Source organism: Melanostigma gelatinosum, assembly GCF_949748355.1.
Source record: "Melanostigma gelatinosum genome assembly, chromosome: 8".
Lineage (NCBI taxonomy): Eukaryota > Metazoa > Chordata > Actinopteri > Perciformes > Zoarcidae > Melanostigma > Melanostigma gelatinosum.
In genome coordinates, this window is record NC_136641.1 from 17,407,909 (window position 1) to 17,435,460 (window position 27,552).

Here is a 27,552-nt window from a genome sequence, read left to right on the forward strand (position 1 = left end):
GAGTCAGGTTTCAGCCCAGTGCCTCTGAAATAATCCCAACACACACACACACACACACACACACCATATCAGGCAGTGGCTGGTATGTGGACGCATTAAGACCATGCTAGGCTGTCCTCTTTCTACGGTTACACACACTCAAGGTCCTCTTAAAGGTGCTAACTGTAGCCTTTTCATTATAATAATAATTACCACATTAATCTTAAGACACTTTTATGAATATAAACTAACGGGATCACTGCGGAAAGGTCAGTCAACCTCTACGTGTGCAAGCATTCATAAACACGAGATAATCATTTAATAAATGGCTTATAATATAGATGTAGCTGTACGCAGATATAAGGACATTTTAATAATTATATATTATCATTTTATTTACAATAGGTGTTATATCCAGTATTTTATACTTTGAATATAATTATTTTTTGGATATTATGGTATCTACAGGGAATTATAGCTGGGATAATTGGCCAGGAATGAGTTTTTAAATTGCTCGAATCAGTTTTGATGCTATTTTCTTTCTTTTTTTCCCTTTGGGAATTGCTTTTCATATAAACTTTTTATGTTTTTATGATATGACTGTGCACTTCATAGGTTTGTGATGCATGAAATAAAATTGTAATAAATAAAATCTATAATTATCACAACTATGCTAATGACAACAGCATAGGTACTATGATGAAAATCATAGTAAATAGATTTGTGGAGTTAACATGAAAACCAAACTGACTGAGGTCTGGATTGTGAATGTGACAATGACACACTTAATGTCCCTTGATTCATCTGCTGCAGCGACTGCTACTGGGCCTGGAGCTCTTGTCCTCGTGCCGGAGCTCCAACTGAAAGTCGAAGGTGGCAGCGAGAGCGGATCTGGTTCTGTCTCTACCGGAGGCCCTGCTGGAGTGTGAGCTGAAGGAGTTTCTGGTGAACCGTAAATCAGTTCACAGGTATTAAGAATAAATATAAAGAAATATTCCCGTTGATGGTCTCCTTTAGGTCCTGTAGGTCATAGAGGTTTCATAACCAGTTAAACTAACCAGTTAAATGTTCCTTATAGTAACTAGTAATTATTTAGTTTTAATTGTTTACTTTATTTGGAATCGCTTATCACATCAACAAATGTAATAAAGTAATTGCAGATTCAAACATTTCATGATAATAATACAAAAGTATTTCCCATTTTTAAATCAAAGACACAGCGAGAAAAGAAGATCTGAAGCAACAGAAACATTTATTTTACAACAGTGTATTATATACTTCATGTTCCCACACATCTGCCTGACAGACGCACACATGAGTCCATGCTAAGAACAGAAAACCTCTACGTCTCTATGCACTGTGCCACTGCGTGTATATACAGCAGGTCTGTCACTTTGCCACGTCACTGTCAAAATAGTTCACATCTAAAATTCTATACATCCCCTCGACGAGAAAGCTAATTGTTAATAGATTAATAAAAACATAAGAAAAATCAAATAAATAAAATAATGCTTCGATGTCATCTGGTCACGGTATTCACTTACATCGGTTCTTGTTATTTATTTTCTCATTGTTTTAGTGAGAAGTTTCTAGACTCCAGGTTTATGCATTTCAGGCGTCCCCGTGCATTCACTCAGACACTGTTGCATGTTTGGTCAATGGAGGAACAATTTCAAAAACAGGAAAGGAGGGATTTTAACAATGTGCCATTTCAGTGGACACATGACATGAAACACACAACTAATCAAGAGAAATCTAATTTAAAAAGGAGCATCTTCAAGTTTCATTAAAACTCTTTAAAAAAGGTTCCGAAAACATCTTTTTAGCTGAATTTCAAACTTAAATACTAGAAGAAAGAATACAAGTCTGACTTAAGCAGCCTGTTTTGAACTGCGTTTACCTTAGCTGACACAATAACTATTGTGTTAACTCTTAGCTTTATTCTTTTGGCTTCAAACGCAGCTAATTAAAAACATTTTTTTTTACGATTGTGAACCTGCAGATTCCCTGAAACCTTTGAAATTTGCGATTGGACGAGAATTGGAGAGAATTATTTAGCTCATATTGCACCGTCTCATGATATGTATAAATCCATAATGAACGAAGTGTTTGATTGAGGAATCGAAGAAAATATATTGAACAAATTAGCCTGGTTGGTTCAATCACAACAAAAATCCAACTGTTGACACAAACAACCACAAAGTTGCTGTATTTCCTACTTTAGCAGAGCTGGAGTGCTACTTGTGTGCGACAAATAAAGATAAGCTACAAAAGAAGAAAGTGAGTGTTATTCTGGAAAATGATACTCTACGTAATGAGTCGGCTTGTTGTAAACTGCTCTTCAGTTGCTATGAGGATCATTTCATCTACAAAACTGCTGCCACATCAAACAAATAAGACTTTGGATATCAATATCCTCCCTTCATTAACAACATAAATAAGAAAAGAAAAACAACGAAAAGCAATTCTACAGAGACAAATAGAAGACAAAAGAAGTGTTCAACTCGAAAGAAATACAGTGACGTCAAATCTAAACAGTCACTTTAAACGACATTGTTACTTTCTCACAAAACAAATTGAAAACTAAAAACACTAAAAGTGGGCTCTATCAGTGTATATATATATATATATATATGTGTGTGTTTGTCCGGATGACACCAAGAGGTCACTAATGTACGATATTGTACTTGGTAATGTCTCTACTAATAACACTGGCTCACACAGCTTTCAAAAGTCAATCCTTCTTGTGCGGAAGAGAAAGTGGATCAACGTTAAAACACAAAAGAAGGAAGAAGTGAGGAAGAGGACCGTGGCAAATCTACAATAGGGGCGACTGTGGCTAAGTGGACAGCAGGGCCGTCTTTCAATCAGAGGGTCGGCGGTTCAATCCCTTCTACGGTATAGAAATGTGATAGCCTCTGAATTGTAAGTCGCTTTGGATAAAAGCGTCTGCTAAATGACTGTGATGTAATGTACAATAGAGTAGCGTTAATAACAAGAAACATGACTAATTATTACTACTTTTAATATTGTTTTATTCAATTTTTTACAGGTCTCTGTAAAACGGCCGTCAGAAAGCTGCAGCTGATTCAGAACGCTGCAGCTCGAGTCCTCACTAAGACCAGGAGGGTGGACCACATCACTCCAGTTCTGATGTCTTTGCACTGGCTTCCTGTCCAACAAAGAATTGACTTTAAAATCCTGCTGTTGGTTTACAAAGCACTGAATGGTTTAGGGCCAAAATACATCTCTGATCTGCTACTACCTTATGAACCATCCCGACCCCTCAGGTCGTCTGGGACCGGTCTACTTTCTGTTCCCAGAGTCAGAACTAAACATGGAGAAGCAGCGTTCAGTTGTTTTGCTCCACATATCTGGAACAAAGTCCCAGAAAGCTGCAGGTCTGCTGAGACCCTCAGCTCATTTAAATCAAGATTGAAGACTTTTCTGTTTGCTGCTGCCTTTAATTGAACCACATTCAATTCATATATTAATCAATTTCCTGCATTTTACTACTGTATTTTATTTCTGACACTGTTTTTTAATGTTTTAATGCAATGAATGTTCTTAATTGTTTTTAAATCTCCTTTTCTTTTTGCCTTATGTTTTGATGCTTTTAATGGTTTTATGTGACACTTTGAATTACCTTGTTGTTGAAATGTGCTATACAAATAAACTTGCCTTGCCTTACTGAGAAACTGAAGCAATATGATAACTTTTTCAAGAATTAATAGGAGTTAGTTATTACTAGAAGACCTTTTCAGACTCTTCAAAGAAGCAGGATGTTCTGTGAGGGAGTAGAGAAACACACCCGTCGCTGTCAACATTGAGCAGTACCGGTACTGTTTGTCTGCTGGCTCAGTCCGGTGTTTCCTCAAGGAAGCGGTTTCTGTCTGGTTGGAAACCTGCTTAAATCATGCAGTATAGACGTGCTGGACGACAGAGGAAATGGACTTGCTCAGGGTGTCTGCATGCCAGACTTATAGAAATGAATTCAGGGATCTCACTGGGATGTTATTTCTTCTGACTTTCCCCAGCAAAACTTATAAAACAGACAAATTACTTCAGAATGGAGAGGCACAAAACCTGCTGAACCAGATCCAAGTGAGCAAACTGTTTCAATGGTGAGGGTGCGCGATGCTAGTGTGAGCTGCCCTCTCCACACCGAGAGGGGCTCCATGAGCAGAAAGACTTTGGTCTCACAATAAAGTTGTTCTATAGACTACAAGTGTTGCTGTAGTTTTGACCTCTTCGGACATTTAAACAGCCACAGCGCCACACAGTCCTTTAATTAAATTCCTAACTGAAGACAGACAGGATCTCTGGGTTACTTCCAGCCTTGGGCTGAGACAGAAGCCTTAGCAGAGTTTCCTAACGAGCTATAAGGAGGCGGCTTGTTTCTCATCCACGAGCAGTTTCTGAGTATAGGAAGAACAAAATGTAGATCTTTTTTAAAGTTCTAGACATCAAGGGTAAAACACTCGTGTGACGTGTCACAAAACTCTTTCCTGTAACGTATTGCATAAATTTCCACTTGGCAAATATGTGAGATGTCAATTCCTTGTAGTGTCGACAGCACATAAGAGTCGGATATAGTCCAAAACAGACAGACATTCTGTTTCTACTACAAGCTCTTCTCATTTTTCAGTTTGTACATCCTCGCCTCCTCTCCCTGTCCCTCCCACCTGACATGCGAGCGAAGGAAGACACAAGGAGGAGAGAGGACACAAGGAGACAGGCATTTAACGACATGAGACATCCGCGCTTCGGAGCCGTCATTTTAAAGCAACGTCAATTAATTATGACGTGTGGCACAGCTGCGTGTCACGCCTCTTTTATACGTCACAGGTGGCGATAACACTTCCGCAAAAGGACGCACGCGGCTGTGCATCTCGGGAGATTGATTTCAGGGTTACAGGCAGGAGGACAGAGGACAGAGGAGACACACAATAGAAAACTGAGAAGAGATTTGTGTGTCTGTGTACAAAGTTTGTCACGCGTACAAGTTTGCATCATAACCTTTGGGCTGCATGCGGACAGTCCGTGGTTAGCCCAGCTGATATGGACAGATGGCGAAATGTACGTCATGCAGATTACATGTGTAGGTCGCCAACGCTTTGGCATTGCTCAGAGCCCAACACACAACCACTGTAGTACAGAAGAAAATAGACAAAGCATTTAATAGCATTTAAATACACATTGGGTTGTTTCACTCCTGTGTAGAGAATTAAAACTAAGAACCAAACGCCTGCTGTGTAGACACGCTGTCAATGACACAATATCTTTATTGTCAAACGTCAATTTTAAGTGTTTGATATCTCTGGCCGGATTCATCTTAAACTGGTGAATCACCTAAGATTTAGTGTTAAAAGAATATTTTTATACATTTTTTAGTTTTGCGTTGATTTGTCCTTCTCTCCTCACTTCACATTAATTACAAAATGAACGTGAATGAAAGGTAAACGTTTGGGCTGAGCCGAGTGATGGCTGACTGTGAGAGATGCTATCTATCAATTGCTGGTGTGTGTGTGTTATTGGTTGATACTATAACTGTGGTTAACTGCCAGGTGTGAGCTGTATGCGTGTCTAGTATGCGTCGGTCCTGTAGCTTTGGCGGGCATCAGAGGTGAGCTGGGTGGTTTCTGTGGCTGAGGAGGGCTGCATCACAATGGGCTCACCGCCATCTGGGGACACACACACACACACACACACACACACACACACACACACACACACACACACACACACACACACACACACACACACACACACACACACACACACACACACACACACACACACACACACACACACACACACACACAGTTTCTTTTATACTTTGATGTTTACTTTGTTGAATCATAGAGGGTTGGACCTAATATTGATTATGATGAAGTGTTGCATATGTCATTGTCTATATATCATGTAAATATACATGATATATCTATACACAAGATACATATGACAGATAAGTATTGTGTTTTCTTTCAGTATCTGCTCTCACCTCTCTCGTCAGCGATCATCTGGGCCTCCAGGTCCTCGGGGGAGACGTAGAACTCGGGCTCCTGGTCCATGGGCGGCCGAGGTTTACATTTACCGCAGCAACAGTTACAGCAGCAACACAGGCAACAGCAGCAATAACAGCCAGTGGACAGGCAGCAGAAGACAAACAAGGCCTGTGGGATGAAGAGGAGAGAGACTTGAGTTAAACAACTGACCTGATGAAGGACTCGGCAGAGCAGAAGATAGCATGGAGACATGGCAAACAATTAACACTGAATCCTGATTAAACACCGGAGTAGCAGATATTGAGAAGAATGCACTTATCTGAATACAGGTTATGTGCTGTGAAAAGCTTTTTGGAGTTAAAGTAAGGAATACATAGTGCCAACACAAAGTATTCACTACTCCTCGAGCATTTTCATCGTTTTACAACACTGACACACAGTGGATGTAATTTAGGATATTTTTGATAAAAGAAAAAGGGTGCACCGATCAGGATTATGTGTGGAAGGGTAACTCCGGACCTGATTCTCCGGACATTGTCAAGAGTTCATATAAGCAAACATTTAGTAGAGATGTTAAGTTAAATATACTTGGAAGGCCAACATCCCTCTGAGTTCACTTAAAGTTGATCATAAAGAAAGAATAAATGGCATCCGTCCAACCTTCGCCCACCAGCTGGACAGAACAAAGTAGGTATTGACGTTCTCCTCTCCGAACTGCTCTGCGACATAGAGCCCCAGAGAACCGTATTTGTCGTAGATGTTCCTCTTTGTGGTATCGCTGAGGATTGAGTGGGCGTTGTTGATTTCCTTGAACTTTTCAGATGCGTCTGGGTTGTCCGGGTTCTTGTCCGGGTGGAACTTCAATGCTAGTTTCCTGTAAAAAAAAAAGAAAAGAACAAGAAAGTTAATGTTGGCAAGGTTTTCTCTGTTATGCTGGTCTTTTATCAAACATTTATAAAAAACACAAAAATTGTGACAGCGGTGAAATCACTCATCATGTCAAAAATGTGTCGATTTCGTAAGAAATAGACCACCGTGGTGCTAAGAGAATCCGACTTCCCTTATACTAGGCTACGTCATTAGGGGCCGTCGGATGTTCTTGACATCGTGGGCCGAGGTGAAACTACAACGTTCGGAGGATGGACATCTTAGATACTTCTTCTCACCATGGTGTTGAGAAATATTACTTCATTAACGAGGTTGGAATTGAAATAAAAACAGGAATATCGGTTACCAGTCACAGAAACAAAATGACTGCTGCATTAAGAATGCTGCTCACCCATTCACAGGACCCCGCTGTCTCTCTCTTCTACCTCTCGCTCACGTGATCTCTCTATCTTTTTCTTTCTATCATTTTAAAAATGATTCCGGAGGCCGAGAGCAAAGACTAACTGTAATCAAACCAATAGAAATGCGCTCACCACATCTGAAATTCATACGAGCGACAGTCATCCCTCCAAACCCCACCCCGAAAGTTCCTATAGTTTACAGAAAGGACTACCCCCTGGTCCCTGTGGTCGAAACACAATGAGTTTCTTTAAAAGGTTCCTTGTCCCTACTCGGGAAAGTTCCTGTTGTCGAAAAAATTGAATCAACATTTTACATCCTTCATCTTTAAAACCTATTGAAAAGTCACCATTTAAATATAGTAATTCAATACGCTTGATTCAAAAGCTGAATGAAGCAATACGGAGCAAAGAACGCCTGAAATGAACTTCTAATTGAAGTAGTCAGAGGCCTCTGACTCCCTCTAGTGGTGTTACATTAAAACGATCAATATCAAAGATGGATTATGGGGCTGTTGTATTACTGTAGTACATTTCGGTGTGGGTATCAACCCATACCTGTAACATTTCTTGATGTCATCTGTCGTTGCTGTCTTATCGAGTCCCAGCACGGCGTACAGCGAATCTCCTGATGTGGAGAGAGATCTCTGTCTCTGCTGCTCCATGGTCTCTCTTGGTCTCTCTCTCTCACCTGTCAGGTCGGAAGAAAAACAAGAGAAGAGGACAAAAGAAGTTGGTAGAAACTTTGATATTGTAAAAAAAACACCACCAGAACACACACACAATTTTGCAGGACCTAATGTACAACACTCATTCCACCTTTCATACTGATTTGTCAAGCTGCATGGTCAGCTGCTTCGTTAACATGGTGTTGCGGGATTTAAAGGTGTGTTGTGTAGAGAAAGAGTAAGAAATAAATGAGATAAACCAGGGTAACCTCAGTCCATGTCACGCAGCCAGGCAGGCAGCGAGATTCATAATCTGTGCCCTGAAGTCAACTGTTCAGGAGCTTCAGTAAACAAGAGGCGGTGTCTCTAACAGAAAGACTGTCGTAAAGAAGCAGGAAGTACGTCAGAGGTGTGTTAGCTGACAGGTAAAGTAGCAGCTGCTGCCAATATAAATACCACGTGACACAATTTCTAATGCCACCCAATTAACCTTGTGTTTCCAGGAAATGCTCGATTAAAACTCACTTCAGCTCATTAACTTTGTCTTTAGCAAAGCTGTCAAGATTCCTCCATTCTAAGATGCATGAGTGAACGACTGCGTCAATACAGTGACAGAATATAATTGGGAGTTTCTTTCCGAGTGCCCGATCAGTACTGTGCATGTGCGCACTGTCAACAGAGATCAGAAGGAAGTGAGATGGCTCACTCCTAAGCTACTTCCATCATCGACTCTTGAAGAATAAATGCGTTTAACACCCGTATTTCTACACAGCTGAAGATAAAGGTGTTAGTTTAGTGGTGGCTTTCAAAAAACGTTTTCACTGCAGTCAAAAATATGTTTGCTCAGTCTAGCAGCAATCTAACAGCACCAAACATGACATTTATATCACTACAATAGAATACAGTATATCTACTGTAAATAGCCGCTGGCAACTTTCTTTTCCAAGCTACTGTAGCGGTTGTGTTGAAATATTGGTGATTTAGGAGTTGATGCTACTGTTATGCAATATTAGCATTCATGCTAAATCCTTTGGTAAAAGCCTGAGGCAATGCAGGTAAATAGTTAAAGGAGATCAGCTGCAGGCCAGACACAATGGAAAACAGTTAATCCACCCACTGTGGGTCCACTGTGGGTGTACAGGGCTTATGCACAGCTAATTCATGATAAGCTAATTCAACCAGACCACAAAAAAACGCAATAAACCCATTGACAACATAAAGTGAATAAGTTGCTTTATAAAAGGCAAATAAACCAACTTCAAGCAGGAAGAGAGATGATGATGAACCATGTAAATATTTGCACACATATAAACTACAAATACTTATTTGTAAATGTGTTACAACAAGGGATTTGAAATCCATTTTGTGGCCTTTGAACTGTGCAGTACCAGTAACCCTCTGGTTGTTACAACGCTGTCAGACAGCAGGTGTATGAGGGTGAACAGGCTTAGAGACCACAGTAAGCCTTCAGCTCCACACATTCACCTGGACGAGTGTGCTCGACTTAAATTAACAGGAAAATAAGCTGCATGCCTGTCGTCACAAGACCTGCACCTTTCTGCTGAGCATTTACTCTCATCGATACTCCTTATTGGTTGGTTCTTTGGCAATACTCATTGATTCTTTGTCATTATTAAAAATGTGCTTTTTGATATATTATTTAAAAACAATAATTGATAATTGGATTATAATTTATTTATGTTTAAAATAAAACAAACTTATTTCTTGAGCAGAAACAGTAATGTTTACAACAACTAAGTAGGGGGCTGTACCAAATTTCAATATATTCTTTTTAAGCTTCTATCGAGGTTTTCAAATCAAGCTTTAAATGCAGTCACATTTTATGACATCATCACCCTAAAATAAAAAATTTTTTGAAGGCTAAACACCAAATAAATATGATATGAAGCAGAATATTGTGTTGAATAAAACATGTCGTAAATTTTCGAAATAATTACACCTATCCTTTTTCTACAAATACGGACTTTTGGATTTAACAAAGCTCTGGAGTTGTTGGAAATTGTTGGATCACAAAAGTCGGAAACAGCCACCACTGGACAGCAATGTCAAAATATATATATATATATATATATATATATATATATATATAAACTCAAAAATATATCTCAAATCTAAAACATTGATAAAATAAATCACATTCCTGAGTGACATTTAGAAATGATTAAGAACACAGACATGAGTCAGTATCAGTCGTTCCGCATGAATCCGAGCGAGCACACTGTGCTTGTGTAAAACATAGCTCTTCAATAATAAAGGACCGGTGCCTACCGTATTTAATAAACCTGTTTCCATACACATTACTAGCACTTGACCAGCACTTTGAGCAGGACATTTTGGGACATTTTCAGTTCTCTTTGATGGTCAAACTAATGTATTTGCCAATACTTATATAACTGTGATAAGCTTAAATTGGCCAATGACGTTTTTTTTTGTGAGTGTCTGACTTTATCAGCTTGTAACGGGCTACAAGGCAGTATGAAGTTGAAAAGAAACATAAACGCATCCTTTTCGAAAGAATGTAAAGAAAAAATGAGTTTAAAATAAAATGAGACACCAGGCTGCCGAACATATTTTCAAAGTTCTCATTTGTGTGTCAGGCGTTAGTCTCTGTAAAGGCTTATACGGCACCAGATGGCAGCTGTGGCCACAATGGCTCCACAACACTCCCCCGACAGTTGATTTAACACCTCCCTAAATCCCGCCCACTGCTGTGCCTCTGATTAACCAGTCACAACACAGATTCCCCACCGACCCAACCAATAAGTGCGTTTCATCTGTACTCCAGGGATTATCAACACACTGAAAGACTGTGTGTGTGTGTGTGTGTGTGTGTGTGTGTGTGTGTGTGTGAGAGAGAATAATCGCACCCAACTATCGTATTGAGCCTGAACCAAAGACTCTACTTTAGCTGGCATGCCAATGACATTTCGTCATGTAAGTCAAAATCTCCATTCACAGGACCAAACAGACTGGAAAGAATTAACACACGGTGTGATGAGGGAGACAGCATATGGCTTGTGTCTTACAGTGTGAACGTGTGCGAGTGGGGACTGAAATTGTGTGTTATTTCACAACCGAGTCTCATATAATAAGTCACCATTACCGTACAACAGTCTTGCGCATTGATTTGCAGCCATTACCCACAACACTTTCCTATTACACTTGCAGTGGAGTACATTTCTGAGGCTGCATCTGTGCCAATAAAGCCATTTCTTTTGTCAGGGTCACAACTCATCCTTTACATGTCAAACGGCACAAAATAAAAATATTTTGTAGCTCCCACACATAAATCAAAACCTCCTTGTTCCTGCATAATCCAGCAACACATTCATAACATGCAAAGTTCAATGCTTTGTAAAAATCTGAACAGCTGCCATATTTGTAGTTTCAAACTGAACCATCAACAGGAGGAGTTCGAGGTGTCAGGAAAAGCAACAGCGTATCAGCAACATTCTCATCCTGTCATAGTTAAAACAGCCAAATGTTTGGAGAATATGGTAGCTACATTACAGTCTGTGGTTGTATTTATGCATCTATTTTAAGCTGTTTTTCTCTTTTGTTGTGTGTGCATGTGTGTAAGATAAATTGAGGAAAAATAGAGCAAGGTTTCTGTCAGCTTGCATCAAAAGCTCGTCACTTCACTCAGACACCAAGAGCGAGACAACAGAAAGAGTCACATCTGTGTGGTTCATGTCATGAGTCCTGTGTGTGAAGCAAACATCACAACCTCATCATCCTTCCTGTCATGAGTTGTTCTTAAAATGATAAGGTTAAATAGGATGTATGAAATCCATCCATTTTACTCTGTCCCCTATTCCTTTTCCAACACCAACTCTCCTCTAAGTGTTGTTTACGCTTCACTATCCTGTTTCGCCTCCCTCCCTCCTTGTTTCTCCATGTTTAGCCCTATTTTGATGCCATTATGCTAAACAATAAATAGAGAATTTGTGCATTCCACAATATCCACACAAATTTTACATAAACGCATCAAAAACATTCTTCTAAAAGCCCACAGCAATCAGAAGATAGACACCGCTCATTTAAATGAAAAATACTGAGATTAAATTATTTCATCGTATTATCAATGGATCGTTAAAAGGAGGGACATTTTACAGTTACATCCTCTTCACCTTCTCTTTCAAGTACAAGGTTTATGTACACGGCTCTGGTTATTGTCATTGTACCACAGCGTTGCGCAACATAATGCAGTTTGTAGTCCGAGTTTGCTACATCAGAAAATATATAAAAATAATGCCAATCTATATTATCTGGTGGAGGGTGGACGATGAATTTAGAAGTCTCACAGCCTGAGGAAAGAAGCTCCTCTGAAGACTAGTGGTAAGACAGAGGGCACTTGCAGCTGAGACTAGCAGTGTGAAAAGACTGTGGTGGGTATTGTCCTTTAATATAATTTGTCCCCTCTTGTTTGAACCGTTGATCGGACAGAACAAGACATTTGAAGATGCAGGAAATTAAAACAGGCAATCTGACATCTCATGGACACAACAATTAATCCATTATTCGGGAAAATAATCTGAGAATGAATCAATAATGGAAATAATAGTTAGTTGCAGCGCTATTGTAATAGTAAAATGAAAACAACAACACAGAGACAAACAGACAGGCAGGCAGTGATTGTTGCAGCTTATTCATTGCGATCAGGTTACAAACACACACACGCCAAAAATCAATAGATGGTAATGAAACCTCAATGCTACGACTGACACAGTAAACACAGCTGCCACACACATGCACACAGGACAGGAAACTAACCACTGATGCATTGCACGTGAAACTAAAAAGGATTTAAAAACTCTTTTTTTGGTTCTGTTTGGTTCCCTGCCCATGTGAGAACAATGACATTTCAAATCAATGTCCATCTCGCAGCTGGAAAAATAACTGAGCCCCTCAGAGCTTTATGTGAGACACAGGAACGTCTTCTTCCTGTGCCAGAGCCAAGAAGTGGAGACGGAAGAATTGTCCCAAAAAGTGTGAAAAGAGATTAAAAGCATCTGCACGGGTTGTCATATGTCAGCTTAGAGAAATACACACTGATATTTCTTCAATAGTCATGAACGTGACTGAAGACTATGTTGACAAGACGAATATGTATGCGTGGAATCTCCACCCTTTTCCAACTGTTATGTGGTTTGTTAGGAGTAGAAATATACCACATGATGACAGGGACTAAGCTCAAAATACAGAGAGTTGTGTATAATTTGTCTTTGATTTGTCTATGAAGACAAGTACATATCCATTAAAGGCACCTGCTGTTTGCTCTTCGTTCAGTAACAAAACATCTTCAAAGCAAACTGCAAATTAAGTTACCTTTGACTTGCTACTTATTAGGAGAACAATGACAGCCAGTGCTCATCCACCCCTTTGATAGTAAAATAGATACATTCACACAAATGTATAGACACACATCACTCCATAGACTGCTTTCCCATCAGTCTCTACGTCTTGGCCCCAGGATGCTGTGATGCAAAAAGGGCCAATCCAATTCATTAGCTAATGTCCAATCGGTTGTCTGTCAGCATTTGTGCTTGAGCTTTCTCAATGAGGAAACATTAAAGTACTGACTCTGCTAAGGTACACTGTGTATGCACATACACTTTGTACAGAGCCGGTAGTATTCTACACACATTTGATTGTAATAGAGCATCTATTAAACAGATGATACTTACATATATTCAGGAGGGCTTACATTAGCCAGCTCTCTGTTGACTAAATCATCACATTTTATAATATTATGCCCCCCCTATGAATCTGGTTAGAGTTAGTATTTGCACTTTGTTTAGCTGCTAACCAGCAATATGTCTATTGAGACGACCTACATTAATTGGAGATAAAACCATTATCGTTAGTAAGAAATAATCCTTGTGAAGGTGTAAAAGACATTTTACAGCCTCCCTAGTCTAATCGTTGTCATGACTTATGTGTATGCTAGCCACCAATATAGGGTAGATGACTAGAGGCAAACTGCAGGGAAACTTATTTTGTTGGAGACTAAATAAGTGAAGTGAAATAAGCTTCATATGAGTAAGCAGAAGTCTGAATAGAGAGGTCGGTGTGGTGGATGGGACCAAAAACACAAGGCTTCACCCCATGAGACTGCTGTCCGAGTCCTGTGTGAACAAAGTACTTCTGTAGCCGAAACATAACCAAGCAGTAGTTTTGTTGTTGGACTTGCTCGCCTCATATAACTTCAATAGAATGCTTTCAAGATTAGGGAATGAACATTCCTTCTTTCATAGGTCCCTTGCACTGCAACTGGGACACATTTAGAATGTTTACATCAAGAAATGTTCAATATTAGACCATTTTTTTCAATCTGTTGTAGCAAAGCAATTGACTGTTCACTAAGTCCTGAAACACGGACTGGTCAATCATAGCGTAGCATCGGCCAGCTCCGACCAGGGTCTGACAACTATCCAGCTCTGCTCTAGACTCTCATGCAATCGATTTAGATTGTCAGGCTGGTTTTGTGGATTTGGAGCTGTCACGGTTAAACGTTGTGTGACAGTGATACTCGTTACCCAGAGGGGTTGGAAGGAGATATACATTTTTAAAATGTTAGGTTTCTATGTAAAAACCTGTGGAGCTAACATAAGTATGTTCCATCAAGTCCCAAGAAAGATTGTGTTTTAACATAAATAACACATTTGCTGTGAAACTCTCGCATTGCAGTTTTGTTTTTCACACTATTCAGGAAGTTAGTACTTCATAGAGAAACACCCATGATCCACCAGAGCAAATCTGATGTTGAATCCCAGTCAAAGTTAAGAGAGGAATGATAGAGCTGGAGGGTGGAGACGGATGTGTCAGGGACACAGAGATGGAGTGACTGACTGAGAGAAGGGTTTGGTTCAGGGTGAGAAAGAGACAAAGTGTGAAGTCGTAAGAAAAAGGAAAGTGAATATTTGACAGCCTCATGTGACTTGTGATCACAGGACTGTTACAGCATCATGTCTAGGACACGGTCATCATGACAAGACTCTCTGACATGACCTGAGACCTTCAGCAGCCACCGTCTCCCTTTTAAAAAAGGAGTGTTTTATACACCTGTAAAAGTTTAAACTACAGGAGGAGATTTACTATTTAGATTATTTACTGTTTCTGATTATTTTACAGTCAGTTTCTTGTGTCTCTTCATGCAGTGTGAGGTAAATTGAAAGCGAGATTGGCCTCGTTTAGCTCAACGGGTCCGTGGGATCAAGTAGAAGGAAACCAGCGATGAATGGCTGGTCAAACAAACCTATATGTTAGTAACATGTCGGGGTGGGAAGATTGTGATAAAAAACACGACAAGTTCTGGTGAATTCCTATTATTGGGAGTAAGTGACTTGAAAACGCTGTCTAGCTGGATATCATTTAAATAAATGAAAAATAGAGCTTAATTAAAAAATAAGGTATTTACTCAGTTAATTTATGTCGTAGAACAAAACATTACAATTTCCTGAGCTTGTGTTTCGAACCAAAAACCCAGTTAGACTTACAAAGAGGGAACTGAAAGTGCAAAATGCTAACTCATTTCCAGGTTTTAAGACTCATTGCTGCAGCAATAAGTGATGTTAAAGCAGGCATTTTGCATTTGGACAGTATGAAATGCTGCTTAAAAAAACACAACAACAACTGAAAGATAACAGCAAGGGAGCATTTCACTGTGTAATAAAAATATGAACTGGGCTGGTCTATCATTAATTGCATAAGAAAATGCTGATGAATGAATCAAGTGGTTCTGTAAAGCTCGGTTCATGCAGTAGCTCGTCTAATACTCTTTTGTATCAAATGTCAGAGACTGAATACGAACCCTGTCAGCCTTCTATGTGGGGATACAAATATCACCAAAGTAGGATTCCCAGCTGGGGGATCATTTTAGGTTTTCAAGGGTCACAGCAGGGAAACTCTGACAAGAAACTGTCACACTGTACCACAAAGCCAATCAGAGTTACTCGAGTTAAGAAATGGCTCAATAAGTTAGGTAAATCCTTATCAAACATGGAACAGAAACAAGTTTCTATTTTGTAAAATGTACCCATTGTTGGGGTGATGTAAGCAAAAAGCTTCTTAAATGTGAGGCTGGAGGCATGAAGATGTCACTATGGGCCCTGGGAAAGTGTGATGTGGCTCAGGAGCTAGATAGGGTCATCCACTAATAGAATTATTGGTGGTTCGATCCACGGATTTCCCAGTCTCCATGTTGGAATGTCCCCGTAAAACACAGAAAGATGTGCAATCGGTGCCTGATGTCAGACAGAATGTCAACTTGTTAAACACCGATACATCTTCATTTTGATATTACCTCCACTTTAATCTAATCTAATTTCCGTGGGGGATTCGATTTTTGCTAACCAATCACTTGAGACCAACACATTTACAGAGGATCAAATCCCATGACAACATTCTTTACATTATACAAGTATTGTGATAGGAGACGCGATATTGTCTTCGATTTTGGTTATTGTAACATCACATGAGTGTCTTTTCCTGGTTTAAAGGCTGCATTACAGTAAAATGAGCAAATCAAATGTTCTATTATTTTCCTTAACCCACTTACCGGTAGTCATTATATACACTTTAGTGATTAATTCCATTATATTAAGTGACACGCTCCCAGAAGAAATCATCAAATAATTAAAGACCAATCCACAAGCAGTCATACGCTGGAAGTATGTAACACTGCACAGATATAACTAGTACATTTACAGCAACACCACTACAATGGATTGTTCCACTCAAATCTGCCAAAAACACAACAAAGTAACTTAAAATTCAAAATAGAGACAAATGCAATATATTTTGATCATTCCTGACAAAAATGAACAACAGACTTTAAGCATAAGTCCTCAGAATCACAGTTGGGAGAGAAAATGTGAATACATTGATATGCCTGCTAAAAAACACACATCACCATGACATATACTGCAGGACCTGGTTGCTGTAATTAACAAGATTACAGTTAATGACAGAACCAAAGTGGCTGACCAGACTTTATAACAAAGTCTTCATGATTACATTTGTACATCTTCTGCCATAAACATACATGCTGCGGGCTCTCTCTCACACACACACACACACGCAGTGAGACCGTTTTTGAGACCACCTGCCACTCCACATAACGCTATACATCACGAGGACGAGAGTGAGAAAGACAGCAGCTCTACTCCATCCATTTCAGCAAGTACTATCCCGTTAATAACAATACAAATTAAGTAATTTAGACTACTTAACTATCAATTCTTAGATAGCGTGGCTATTTATGTTGACATGCTATTCAGTTGCACCTGTCTCTCTGACACTAACTACCAAAGACAGGTCACAAACACATTAGAGATCACTTGCAACAGAGTACAAATCCGGGTTTATCCTCAAGACTGACTAACGTCAAATGTGTCGCAATAATCGTTATAAAACGATCAGAATCCAACCAAAGTCTGCCTGCCCTCACATACTGTAACGTATGTAACGGCTCTCGGTTCGTGACTGTCAACCGAACTAGAAGATAACGGTCGACCCCACGGGTCGACCGTTATCTTAAAGCGGATAATCTCCAGGCATCAAAGGAACACTCGCAGCATCCATGTTGGTTAGCCTAGCATGCACTGGGCGATACGCCTGGTTTGGATAACCCAGCTAGCACTTAACGCTAGCTCGCTAACTAATCCAAGGGCAGCAAAGCTGACTTGTGTTAGCCCATTTGGCTAACTGTGTGCGTTTCTTACCTTGTTTTAGAGTGGCTTCTGTTTGTCTTTAAATTAAGCGTAACGTTAACACTATATATTTATAATACTCGCATCCCAGTTTTGATTTGCTTTCCGCCGCTAAACCATTCAAACCGCCGGTAAAACAGCCACAGAGCTAACGGCTACACTAGGAAGGAAGGAGCTGTCAATCCTGGCTGAGCGGAGTGGTTCACGCGCTGAAACGCCGCTCTCTTTTCCAAAAGCTCGTTCGCGGTGATGGTAGGCGCGCTCACGACATACCAGGAAGTCAAGATCCTTATTAGTAACAGAGAACGTCAAAGCATCTTTGCTAGTAGCGAGCTAAGCCACGTAAAGAAGAAAAAGTTTATGAACTCTGCCTACACAACTTCAGGTATTTAAACACGATCCATTTCTGAACACCAGTTTCACATATAGCTGCTCCTGTACAAAGTTGGCTGTTATTTAAAAATGTTTTAATGACTTTTGCTCGTTAGATAAATAGTTAGATACTTAGCCTTTTCGTGGGTTTAGCAAAGTCACGGGCTAACGTTAGCATTGACTTCCGGCATGACAAAGCTAGCGTCAGCTGGCTAACTCCTACTTTTGTTAGCTTCGCTAAGAAAAGTATATATGGCCCAAACGAACTGCTCAAAACTCTTGAAACTTTTGGATTATACCACAACACGATTTTTACGGTCAAATCAAGTTTAAAGTGTTATACTATACGAAATAAATGTAAAACTATAACGTAACGTCACAGTCTAACGTACTTCAGTAAAAGTAGCAATATACTCAGTGTAAACTGTTACGAGTAACGTTAAAGTCTAAAGTCCTGCATTCAGATTGTCAAAAAGTAGCACCAAAATATAACGTTACATGACGTTCGTACCTAGTATTTAGGGTGTGGTAAAAGTATTATAACTACAAGTATGAAACCTGAGATTTATTTTTTGTCCAACTCGCACAATCATGGATGTTTTACATGTCTATTCTAAATATGGTGTGTGTGAACTAGGTTTTTCTATGACTCACAGATAAGAGTCATTTATTTAATTCAATTTCTGTCCCTCTTCACAAATATAGGAAATTATGTACAATACAAATGGTTCCACACCTCTTCTTAGTTGTGTTACTCATACCAGTAATAATCGTCCTGCAGTGAAACGTATGTAAACTATGGTCTTGCAAACCTGATCCTCCTCTCTTCTCCTCCAGTATTCAGGCTTGTTTACAAAGAGATCTAAAGATGTCTTCAGGTGCTCTCTTTCCAAGCTTGGTGAGCGGCTCTAGGGGAAGCTCCAGCAAGTATTTGGTGGAGTTTCGTGCTGGGAAAATGACCTTGAAGGGCAACGTCGTGACACCGGACAAACGCAAGGGCACTGCATATGTCCAGCAGTCTGACGACTCCCTGATTCACTTCTGCTGGAAGGATAGGACCACTGGAAATGTTGATGATGTGAGTAACTTTAAGCTACTTACTGTTACTCTGATGTAATATTTTCTTAGTTGTCAACAAAACTAGTTTCTATGACCCCCGCCAATTTTGAAACTATTGTTCAGACTACAGTGCATACATTTGAACAAATTATAATTTTCAATCAGACAACAAGGCCATATTTCTTAGTTCGAGCAAAGTAACATTTTTGGGGTTTGAAGAGCTGACATGGGCCACTGTGGTTCTGGTTGGGTCCGACTGGGGACTTTTATTTTATTTAGTCCCTCATCTCCCTCTTCTCTAATTTTTTGTCATCAGAGGCAAAAAACGCAAAACATTTGTTTGAGTTCAATATATCAATATTTGTAGTTCAAACATTTTTTTTAAACACATAACATGAACAGTTTAAAATGAAGATTTCCGAAAGAATTCCTGCAATGGAAAAAAACAATGTCTCATTTTGCCCTTTTCTATTCATTCTGTATTTGTACATAGAAGCATTTTTCATACAAGCAATGCTTACACATTGAATCTGTATTTAGCTGGGCTTCAACAGAGCAAGCAAGGTGACTGTGTCTTTATTCCAGAGTGGTGCTATGACGCGATTGCCTTTGTATTCCCTTTCAGTAATCGGTTAATGATGATTTGTTGTGGCAGGGCAACCTCAGCGGTTTTTCCGCCCCTCTCTCTCCTGAATGTCTTATGTTGTGGCTTTCCTGTTCCAGGACCTAATCATCTTCCCTGATGACTGTGAATTCAAGAAGGTCAGCCAGTGCACCACCGGACGTGTCTTTGTGCTGAAGTTCAAGGCCGGATCCAAGAGACTGTTCTTCTGGATGCAGGTGAGAGGAAGATGCCCATCATCTTCTTTCTAAAGGGAGGAGAAATGGGGACTGTCTTTTGTGGCTGTATGATGTCTATGTCCATTCGTGTGCAGGCAGATGGATGTTCAATAGAGGGAAACTGAGTGGCAATAAGACTGAGGAGCAGAGAAGAGAGATTATTACACTCATGATGAAGGGGTGTGCATGGCTGTAATCAGTATATTTGTCAGGCAGCTTTTATGGATTTGTTTTTGTCCCTTTTTATATTTTATTTCAAAAGATTTTCTGACTTGTCAAAACAGTTGAGACAGATTTTGTCCATTAGTTTTCAGCAATGTGTTTGTAGAATAAAGCCACTTTTGAAACAGATCGACTAAAGCACAATTAGTATGAATTCAGTGTCTTTTATTTGATTTTATCTGCCTTGCGTCATCACATAGGAATGACTCGGATAGATCGGAGCCTGTTCATTTGGTCTGTGGAGAATTCAGCTTTTGATTTCGAGGAATTGCTGCTTGCCTCATTTCCATCAGGAGCCAAAGACCGACAAAGATGATGAGTACTGTCGTAAGGTGAATGAGTACCTGAACAACCCTCCCATTCCCGGAGCGGCAGGAAGCGGAAGCGGCAGCGGCCACGAGCTCTCTGCACTCGGAGGAGAGGGAGGCCTGCAAAACCTGCTGGGAAATATGAGCCACAACCAGCTGATGCAGCTGATTGGACCAACTGGATTGGGAGGACTGGGTGAGTAGCATTTCTTGGGTATTTATAAATCTTGACACTCAACCACAGCAGAGACTCATGAATCTGTTGAGCGAGGGAAGTCTTCAGCAAACCACCATAAACATGGCGACAAAGAAATCTGGTCACATATTAAAAAGACCGGAGAATGTAAAGACTCCGTAACCCTTCATTGTAACTCTTGAGAGAAATTCAAATATTTCATTAAACATGATTATAAGCTAAAATGTCCTGAAGTAATTAAACAGTGACATTAATAAAAAACAACCACGTATTGTAGTAGTAGTATAATATATACATTTGTCATTCCTTGTACTCTTTCTTACATAATTATTTTAAATCAACACAAAGTTAAGTGAAGCTTACAGCTGGTGTATTTGTTTTAAATAAGAATCAGACATCAATTTGGACCCTTTTTTGATTTGTTCATGTTTGTCTAAGGAGGTTTGGGAGCTCTAGCAGGACCAGGACTTGCGAACTTGCTGGGCAGTGCAGGACCTGCCACAAGCAGCTCCTCATCCAGGTAAGACAGAACACAAGATGTAGAACACAATATGATGAATTACAATATGATGAATTACCTCTGAATATTTATATTATTATGAATGATTCCTTCTTAGCTCTCGTAGCCAGTCAGCAGCCGCCACTCCGTCATCAGGCGCAGCCCCCAGACTGAGTTCCTCTCAGGCCACCACCACCCCGGTGACTCCTGCTGCCACAGCGGTCTCCCCTACTCGTGTTGCTCCTTCCACACCAGGTACATCTAGTGCAGTATTGTCATTATGCGTCAGTTCTCTGCCAATTAAGAATCACGCTTTTAAGGAAGAGGGAAAAAAACAACTTGTAGTTACTCTGTCACATTTGCAGCTGCTGCTCAGACCCCACTGGCCCCAGCCTCTGTTGGAAGCCCTGGCTCCCACCAGCCCATCCAGCTCAGTGACCTCCAAAGCATCCTCGCCACCATGAACGTCCCCGCAACGTCAGCTGCTCAGGGAGCAGCAGGTGAGTGACTAGGGATGCAACGGACCACAAAACTCACGGTTCAGATCATTTCATGGGTTTGAGTCACGGATCTGATCAGCAGAAAAGGGGGCGCAAATATAACTACTAGAAGGCATTAATGCCGACTATATATTTTTACTGAAGATTGACACATAACAATCAGCAGTAAAACTTTACTACACACTATGATGGTACAGATCATGGATAAATGAAACTACGGACTGTTACACCACAATGAGTAACAGATGATTGAATGTGGGGTCTTGGTATGGTGACAGATGTAGGACTGCTTAGTCAATCTGAATAACGTCATCGGCTAAGTGAAGGAGACGGAGTAAAGAAGCCAACACCAGAGAATAAAATGAATGGCTGATGGGGCTCCTCTCCTGTTCTCTAGTGGACTTGGCAAGCGTTTGCACGCCGGAGATGATGGCTCCCATCCTGACCAACGCTGAGGTCCAGCAGAGGCTGCTGCCCTTCCTCCCCAGTGGAGAAAGTTTACTGCAGAGCGCCGATGAGATCCAGAACACAATCAACTCGCCTCAGTTCCAACAGGTAACAGATAAACACAAAGTAACTCCAAATAAATACTTAAATTCTGGTTAAGACATCCATGTGGAAGAGAGAAAAATCTTTTACTGAACAGATTTATGGAAATGTGATATTTTTATTGAGAATCTAATGCACTGAAGACCTCGCACCCACATCTGATTTGCTAAATAGTGTGTTCACAAGCACCCGACTCAATGCACCTGATTTTTCGCGAATTAGGTGTGTGTAGAGCACTTTAAGTTTGTGTAGGCTTTAAGTTGGTGTAATTGCTGCAGCTTGACGTCAGACAGTATTGAATGAACCCAAGTGACTGTTTCCTCCCTCCTTCAGTCGATGAGTATGTTCAGCAGTGCCTTGGCCTCCGGGCAGCTCGGCCCTCTCATGAATCAGTTCGGTCTGCCGGCTGAAGCTGTGGACGCCGCCAACCGAGGAGGTGAGACGCGTGCAATATCAAATAGACTTGGAACGTATGTTCCATTTAATGTTATTTTTTTCTTCCTTAAATACACCTCTTTCTTTGGTTATTTATTCATATGCATTTGGTTTTCCTGTCAGATGTGGAGGCGTTTGCCAAAGCCATGCAGGACAGTAAAGGAGACTCCAAAGAGAAGAAAGAGGACGACGAGGACATGAGTCTGGATTAGAGCTCACATGGCCACGCCTCCGTTAAATCTGAGATTACTTTTCCTGTACCTAGCTCCCATTTCAGGTTGTCTTACACCTTTCTATACCAAAGGCAACTCTGCTCCTCAGTGTGAAAGCCACAGTTTAACACATGCAAGTTAGGCCAGTTTTCCCTGTGACTACTGTCTTCATCAACAGCTCTGTTTTGTTCTAGTGACAATTTATTTTACTCTGAAAGGAGAGAGTCCGTTTATGAAATACAAGGAGATTGAGCCCAGTTAGATTTTTGTTTTCCTTCTGTTACAGTTTAGACTGTCAGAGCCGGAGTAAGTGCAGAGTCTGGCTTTCTTTTGATTCACTCTCGATAATAAAGAAAATCATGTTTGACATCCAAAACAACTGACCTCAAGGTGCATCTTTTGCAGATAGGAAACAAACACTGAAAAGTGTAATTTGGTATTTTAAAAACGACTTTATTTAAAAATACATTTACAAACATGGGGTCTGGGAGTGACAGGGAGGGACAGCTTATTCTTTCTGTGAGATATTCTTTAAAAAGTGGTTATATTACATACAAGTTTCACACACTCATGTTTGGTAAATGTTTACATTTATGACGGAATAGCGATGGGAAATGTAGCCTGAACCTGGACACGAGCTGGCAGATGGGATGATTAGTTCTCTTCATACAGGAATTAATCGCACGTTAATGCCCTGTAAGGCGTTCACATACTGTGAATATAGCACTATATTCCTTACATGTGGGTGTTATTACCCTGAACTGAAAAATGGCCAAAGTCAGATACATTGGACCTTTCAGAAAAACAATCTGTCAGTTATAGTTTGGATATTGAAATGAACACCATTCACAAGTTTACAGTAACTCCAACATGACTTGAACGCAGCATTATCACCAACGTTGATGGAACGAGAATAGAGATAGTGTGTGAGGAGGAGAAGGAAGTGAACTTCTACCTCAATGATAGTTACGGTTTACTTTGAAACCTTAATGTAGAAAATAACGGGAAAAAAAATAACTTTAAGGCCATTAAACACGAGCAACATGTTCACTGCACTGGAACAGCCAATGACTGACCTGTTCTAATCTGTGTTTCTATGTAAATACCAGTGGTGGAAGAAGTACTAATACGACACAGTAAAACTACGGTATTCATCTACAACTAAACATAATGCATTCAGAAGAACCTTAGTATTACCTATTATCAAAATGGACTTAAAGTAACAGTACTGATTGTGGAGTAAAGTGTTCCCTGTCAGTGTTTTACTAATATACATAAATGTAGTAATATTAATCCAGATACAATATTATTATGCAAGTAAACTGTTATGGAGCTGAACAGGAATATTGGACAAACAGGCAGCCTATTCTTTTTCTGTCTTACCTTTTCTGTGTCCGTTTTTTCATTTTCATTATGTGGCCATAATTTTGCCGACATGAGTAATGTAATGTAATGCTCGTAATGATTGAATTTTCTCATTTTAAACCTAGTGTTTCTGAACTCTTAGTACTGATTGCAGATGAATTATTCCTTGTTGGTGCAACCCGGCCCTAATGTTGTATTTGTTTAATTTCCATTCACTGAGCCTCCCCTGAAAATGTTTGGAGAGAAGCCCACCTCCAACTTGAAAACCTGAATTATCATAATATGGAAATACTGAAGTAAAGTAAAAGTACCTCAAATTATTACTAAGTACAGTGCGTGAATGTACTTCGTTACATTAAACCACTGGTTAATACTGAACCTTTCTTGGTATGTGATAAATGTATTCATCTTTGTGTCACTGAGACGCCCGTTATTCCCAAATGTCCAGTTCCAGGTGACATTGCCCATCTGCGCTGACTGAGGACGTTGCTCATACATCAGTGTTCACAGTGTACCGACTCAGTAGGTATTCTTAACATTCTCTGCTAGAGATGCACGATACACTGCTGTATGCATCATTTACTTCAATATATAATGCAGATTCAGGAAATTAGTTTGGACGATTGACATAATACCATTTGCTTCCTAAAGTAAGAAAGAGAAAGCAGTGTTGCCTTCATTGACAAACTACACATTTTAGAATTAGCTTTTGATTTGATATCTTGTATCGGTGCATCTCTACGCGCAGACAGACGTCATAGCACCCTGTAGCACAAAAACAAACTAGTAATATTGCAACAAACAAACTGTAAAATATAAAACATACATTTTTCTGAAAATAGAAAATAAATATTAATATATATTTTAAATTAGCTACAGTAACATGACACCCACCACCAGTAATTTGCAGTTGGGGAATGTGAGGATAAGATTGTGTGTGTGTTGGGTTTACATGTGTGGGCAGCCCTGCGTCCCCACAGCTCCGTGCACAGCGAGTGGTTTGGACAACATGGCAGGTCTGCGGTTGATCATCGCTTGGCGGATGCAGCCGTGGAAGACAGGCAGGCCTGCAGGTAGACCGGGAACTGTGACGCCATCTGGTGGACAAACATGTTCAACGGCAATCTAGAATTACCGCCTCGCGGCCGCATGCCTCCACCCCAAAGTCATCACTTCATAATTTTATCCTATTACACATTGGTGTGGAATTTACATAATTACCATATGAATTCTAGAGATATGGAGATATAACTGATATAAATGTCAAAAAACATAATAGTTTCAATATAAAAGAAAACTGCCATAGAGAGAAAGTAAGTAATATCACAAGAATGTGTGATGTTACTATTGTGATGTTGTCTGAGATGTACAGTAATGTGGAGATACATTCCCCATGGGTTTAATAAAGTCTAAAGTCTCGAGCAAGAAAGTATTACAATGAAAAATTAAATATATTAATATAAATGATCTCAGATAGTGGTTCTTTGTGGAAAACTACTTTCATTTTCACCATAAGACATAATGAAACAGGATCACGCATTGTGCAACAAAAGAAAGAAAAAGAAAACCAGGGTGAATTTGCACTCACCGGGTACCCCTCCAAGGTAGACGGTCTCTTTGGACCCTGCAGAGCGGCTCTGTTTGGGGCCGACGCTGTGCTCACTGGCTGCATCAACGTGGAGCTGCAGGACATTGTTCTTCTTTACCACTGGAGACGCAGAGACGACACATCTTTATCTCAGCGTTACAACGGGGCAACAACACAGTGACAAATAACTTGTTGATGTAAAATCACCTGTGATTGTGTGCCAGCGGCCATTACATAGAGGTTCCTCAGGAGTAAAGGAGGTAGAGAATTCACCTTTGCCGCTGTTTAATGAAACAGTCACCTACACACACACACACAAAATTTTGTTCAGTTCAATAATTATTATTCTCTTCTTTTATTTTCTTGCATTTCTTTTACAACTCAATACAAATAGCATCCAGCTGTTGTTAAAACCCTCCCTGGTGTCGTCTCACCTCTCCCCGTCTGAGGACCAAACTCAGGCGTTGGTCAGGTGATGTCCCAGCATGCAACAGCAGGCCAGAGTCCAAGACGGGCCGAACCTCCAACTTGATTTCCAGATCCCGACCTAGAACTAAGGACTCATCTGCATGGAGAAAGAGCCTTACGTCAGGACACATCACGACCCAAACAAGAAGATGCAGAAGACAGAAGAGTGACAATAAGAACCTATTGCCATGTGTCCTCCCTGGCCAGAGAAATATGCTCCGGGCTGCAGAGGGCTCTGGAAGCAGGGCACCGTCCCCTGACTGTGAGCGGGGCTTTCTGCACGGGCTTGGTTTAGCGTCAGGTCCCTGACACAACCAACGAAGCCACCGGAGCCTGGAGCCTGAAGTTTACAAGAAAACACAGATGGAAAACAAGTCATGAAGAATAGATGTGTGATGAAGGTGCTTTCCTGTCTTGGAGTCGCTGTGTGCGATAACAGTATCTCACATTCAGATATTACTCATCCCCACTGTCACTTTTGCCTTGTAATTTTGTCTTTAATGTTTCTTCTATTCTATTTTAGTTTTATTTACCTCATTATTTTAGAATTCCTCTATTATTCTGTACTTATTTCAGTACCTCATACAGCCCCACTTCAAAAATGATTCATCTCTGGTACTGATTTATCACATCCAGCCATGTAGCCGACTCTTGTGTGTGTAATTTGTAGTCTGGATGCTTTACCGTCAGTGAGGGCGGGACTCCTCCAATATATAAAGGCCCAGCGAGACGAGTCCTGTCTCCTCCAGGCATTCTCTTAGACTGAGCGCTGATACCGTCCACTATCAGGCTGATCTTCTCTCCTTCGCGCTTTATAAACACCTGAGGTGACAAAGACAGAGCAGGTGAGATATTCAGGTGAATCAGACACAGGCTGTCTGGGTGATATGACGCAAACCTGACAGACTTAAATTGTGAGATGAAAACGTGTCAAATAGATTCACTCAAATGCACTTCCTGGGGTAGAACTAGTCACATGACGCTGCTTTTAACCTCACCGTATGCCATTGGTTGTCGTTGTACTTCTTGCGGCTTCGCAGGCTGACCTTCCTCTTTCCTCCGTCCAACAAAAGCAAGAGGTGGCCGTCTGACACGCTGAGTGACATCACGGCTGCGCCACGCTGCCCGCCAGCCGCGTACAGCACCAAGCCATCAGAGGAGTTGATCCTCACCGCCATGGAGATGTGAGGCCTGCAGAGAGAGAGAGAGACATGATTAAATATTAACTTGTATTATAAACATTGTTGTAAGTGTTGTTACTTGC

General features: G+C 40.4%; 3 protein-coding genes and 1 long non-coding RNA gene across 5 annotated transcripts in view; 2 read left to right on the top strand and 2 right to left on the bottom strand.

Moving 5' to 3' along the window:
- The first annotated feature begins 133 nt into the window (after nucleotides 1-133).
- On the top strand, nucleotides 134-3,157 carry LOC306781084. The gene is made up of 3 exons (XR_013772184.1): nucleotides 134-248; nucleotides 793-947; nucleotides 3,032-3,157. It is a non-coding gene; the product is annotated as an uncharacterized lncRNA (long non-coding RNA).
- Nucleotides 1,213-17,846, bottom strand: dnajc5ab (DnaJ (Hsp40) homolog, subfamily C, member 5ab). The gene is made up of 5 exons (XM_079273755.1): nucleotides 17,688-17,846; nucleotides 7,832-7,964; nucleotides 6,648-6,861; nucleotides 5,984-6,155; nucleotides 1,213-5,663 (listed from the first exon to the last, which is right to left on the bottom strand). The coding sequence occupies exons 2-5, from the start codon at nucleotides 7,936-7,938 to the stop codon at nucleotides 5,566-5,568; spliced, it is 591 nt and encodes a 196-aa protein (XP_079129881.1). The 5' UTR covers nucleotides 7,939-7,964; nucleotides 17,688-17,846; the 3' UTR covers nucleotides 1,213-5,565.
- Nucleotides 17,847-17,940: 94 nt separating this feature from the next.
- Nucleotides 17,941-23,246, top strand: adrm1 (ADRM1 26S proteasome ubiquitin receptor). 2 transcript variants are annotated; one of them, XM_079273753.1, is made up of 10 exons: nucleotides 17,941-18,060; nucleotides 18,885-19,125; nucleotides 19,830-19,946; nucleotides 20,462-20,672; nucleotides 21,111-21,192; nucleotides 21,290-21,426; nucleotides 21,537-21,671; nucleotides 22,069-22,226; nucleotides 22,554-22,656; nucleotides 22,779-23,246. In XM_079273753.1, exons 2-10 carry the CDS (start codon nucleotides 18,916-18,918, stop codon nucleotides 22,865-22,867), a joined length of 1,242 nt encoding a protein of 413 aa, XP_079129879.1. In that variant the 5' UTR covers nucleotides 17,941-18,060; nucleotides 18,885-18,915; the 3' UTR covers nucleotides 22,868-23,246. The 2 variants fall into 2 exon arrangements, with proteins under 2 accessions (XP_079129879.1, XP_079129880.1); XM_079273754.1 differs by having other exon boundaries at nucleotides 21,114-21,192.
- A 106-nt stretch (nucleotides 23,247-23,352) lies between these two features.
- Nucleotides 23,353-27,552, bottom strand: part of lama5 (laminin, alpha 5) — a gene marked incomplete at its 5' end in the record, with an annotated part of 86,405 nt that continues 82,205 nt past the window's right edge. The window contains 7 exons of the mRNA XM_079274463.1: nucleotides 23,353-25,329; nucleotides 25,821-25,940; nucleotides 26,028-26,121; nucleotides 26,255-26,385; nucleotides 26,469-26,628; nucleotides 26,973-27,110; nucleotides 27,287-27,479. Coding sequence (XP_079130589.1) covers nucleotides 25,181-25,329; nucleotides 25,821-25,940; nucleotides 26,028-26,121; nucleotides 26,255-26,385; nucleotides 26,469-26,628; nucleotides 26,973-27,110; nucleotides 27,287-27,479 — 985 coding nt within the window. The 3' untranslated portion in view covers nucleotides 23,353-25,180. The remainder of the gene's footprint in view (nucleotides 25,330-25,820; nucleotides 25,941-26,027; nucleotides 26,122-26,254; nucleotides 26,386-26,468; nucleotides 26,629-26,972; nucleotides 27,111-27,286; nucleotides 27,480-27,552) is intronic.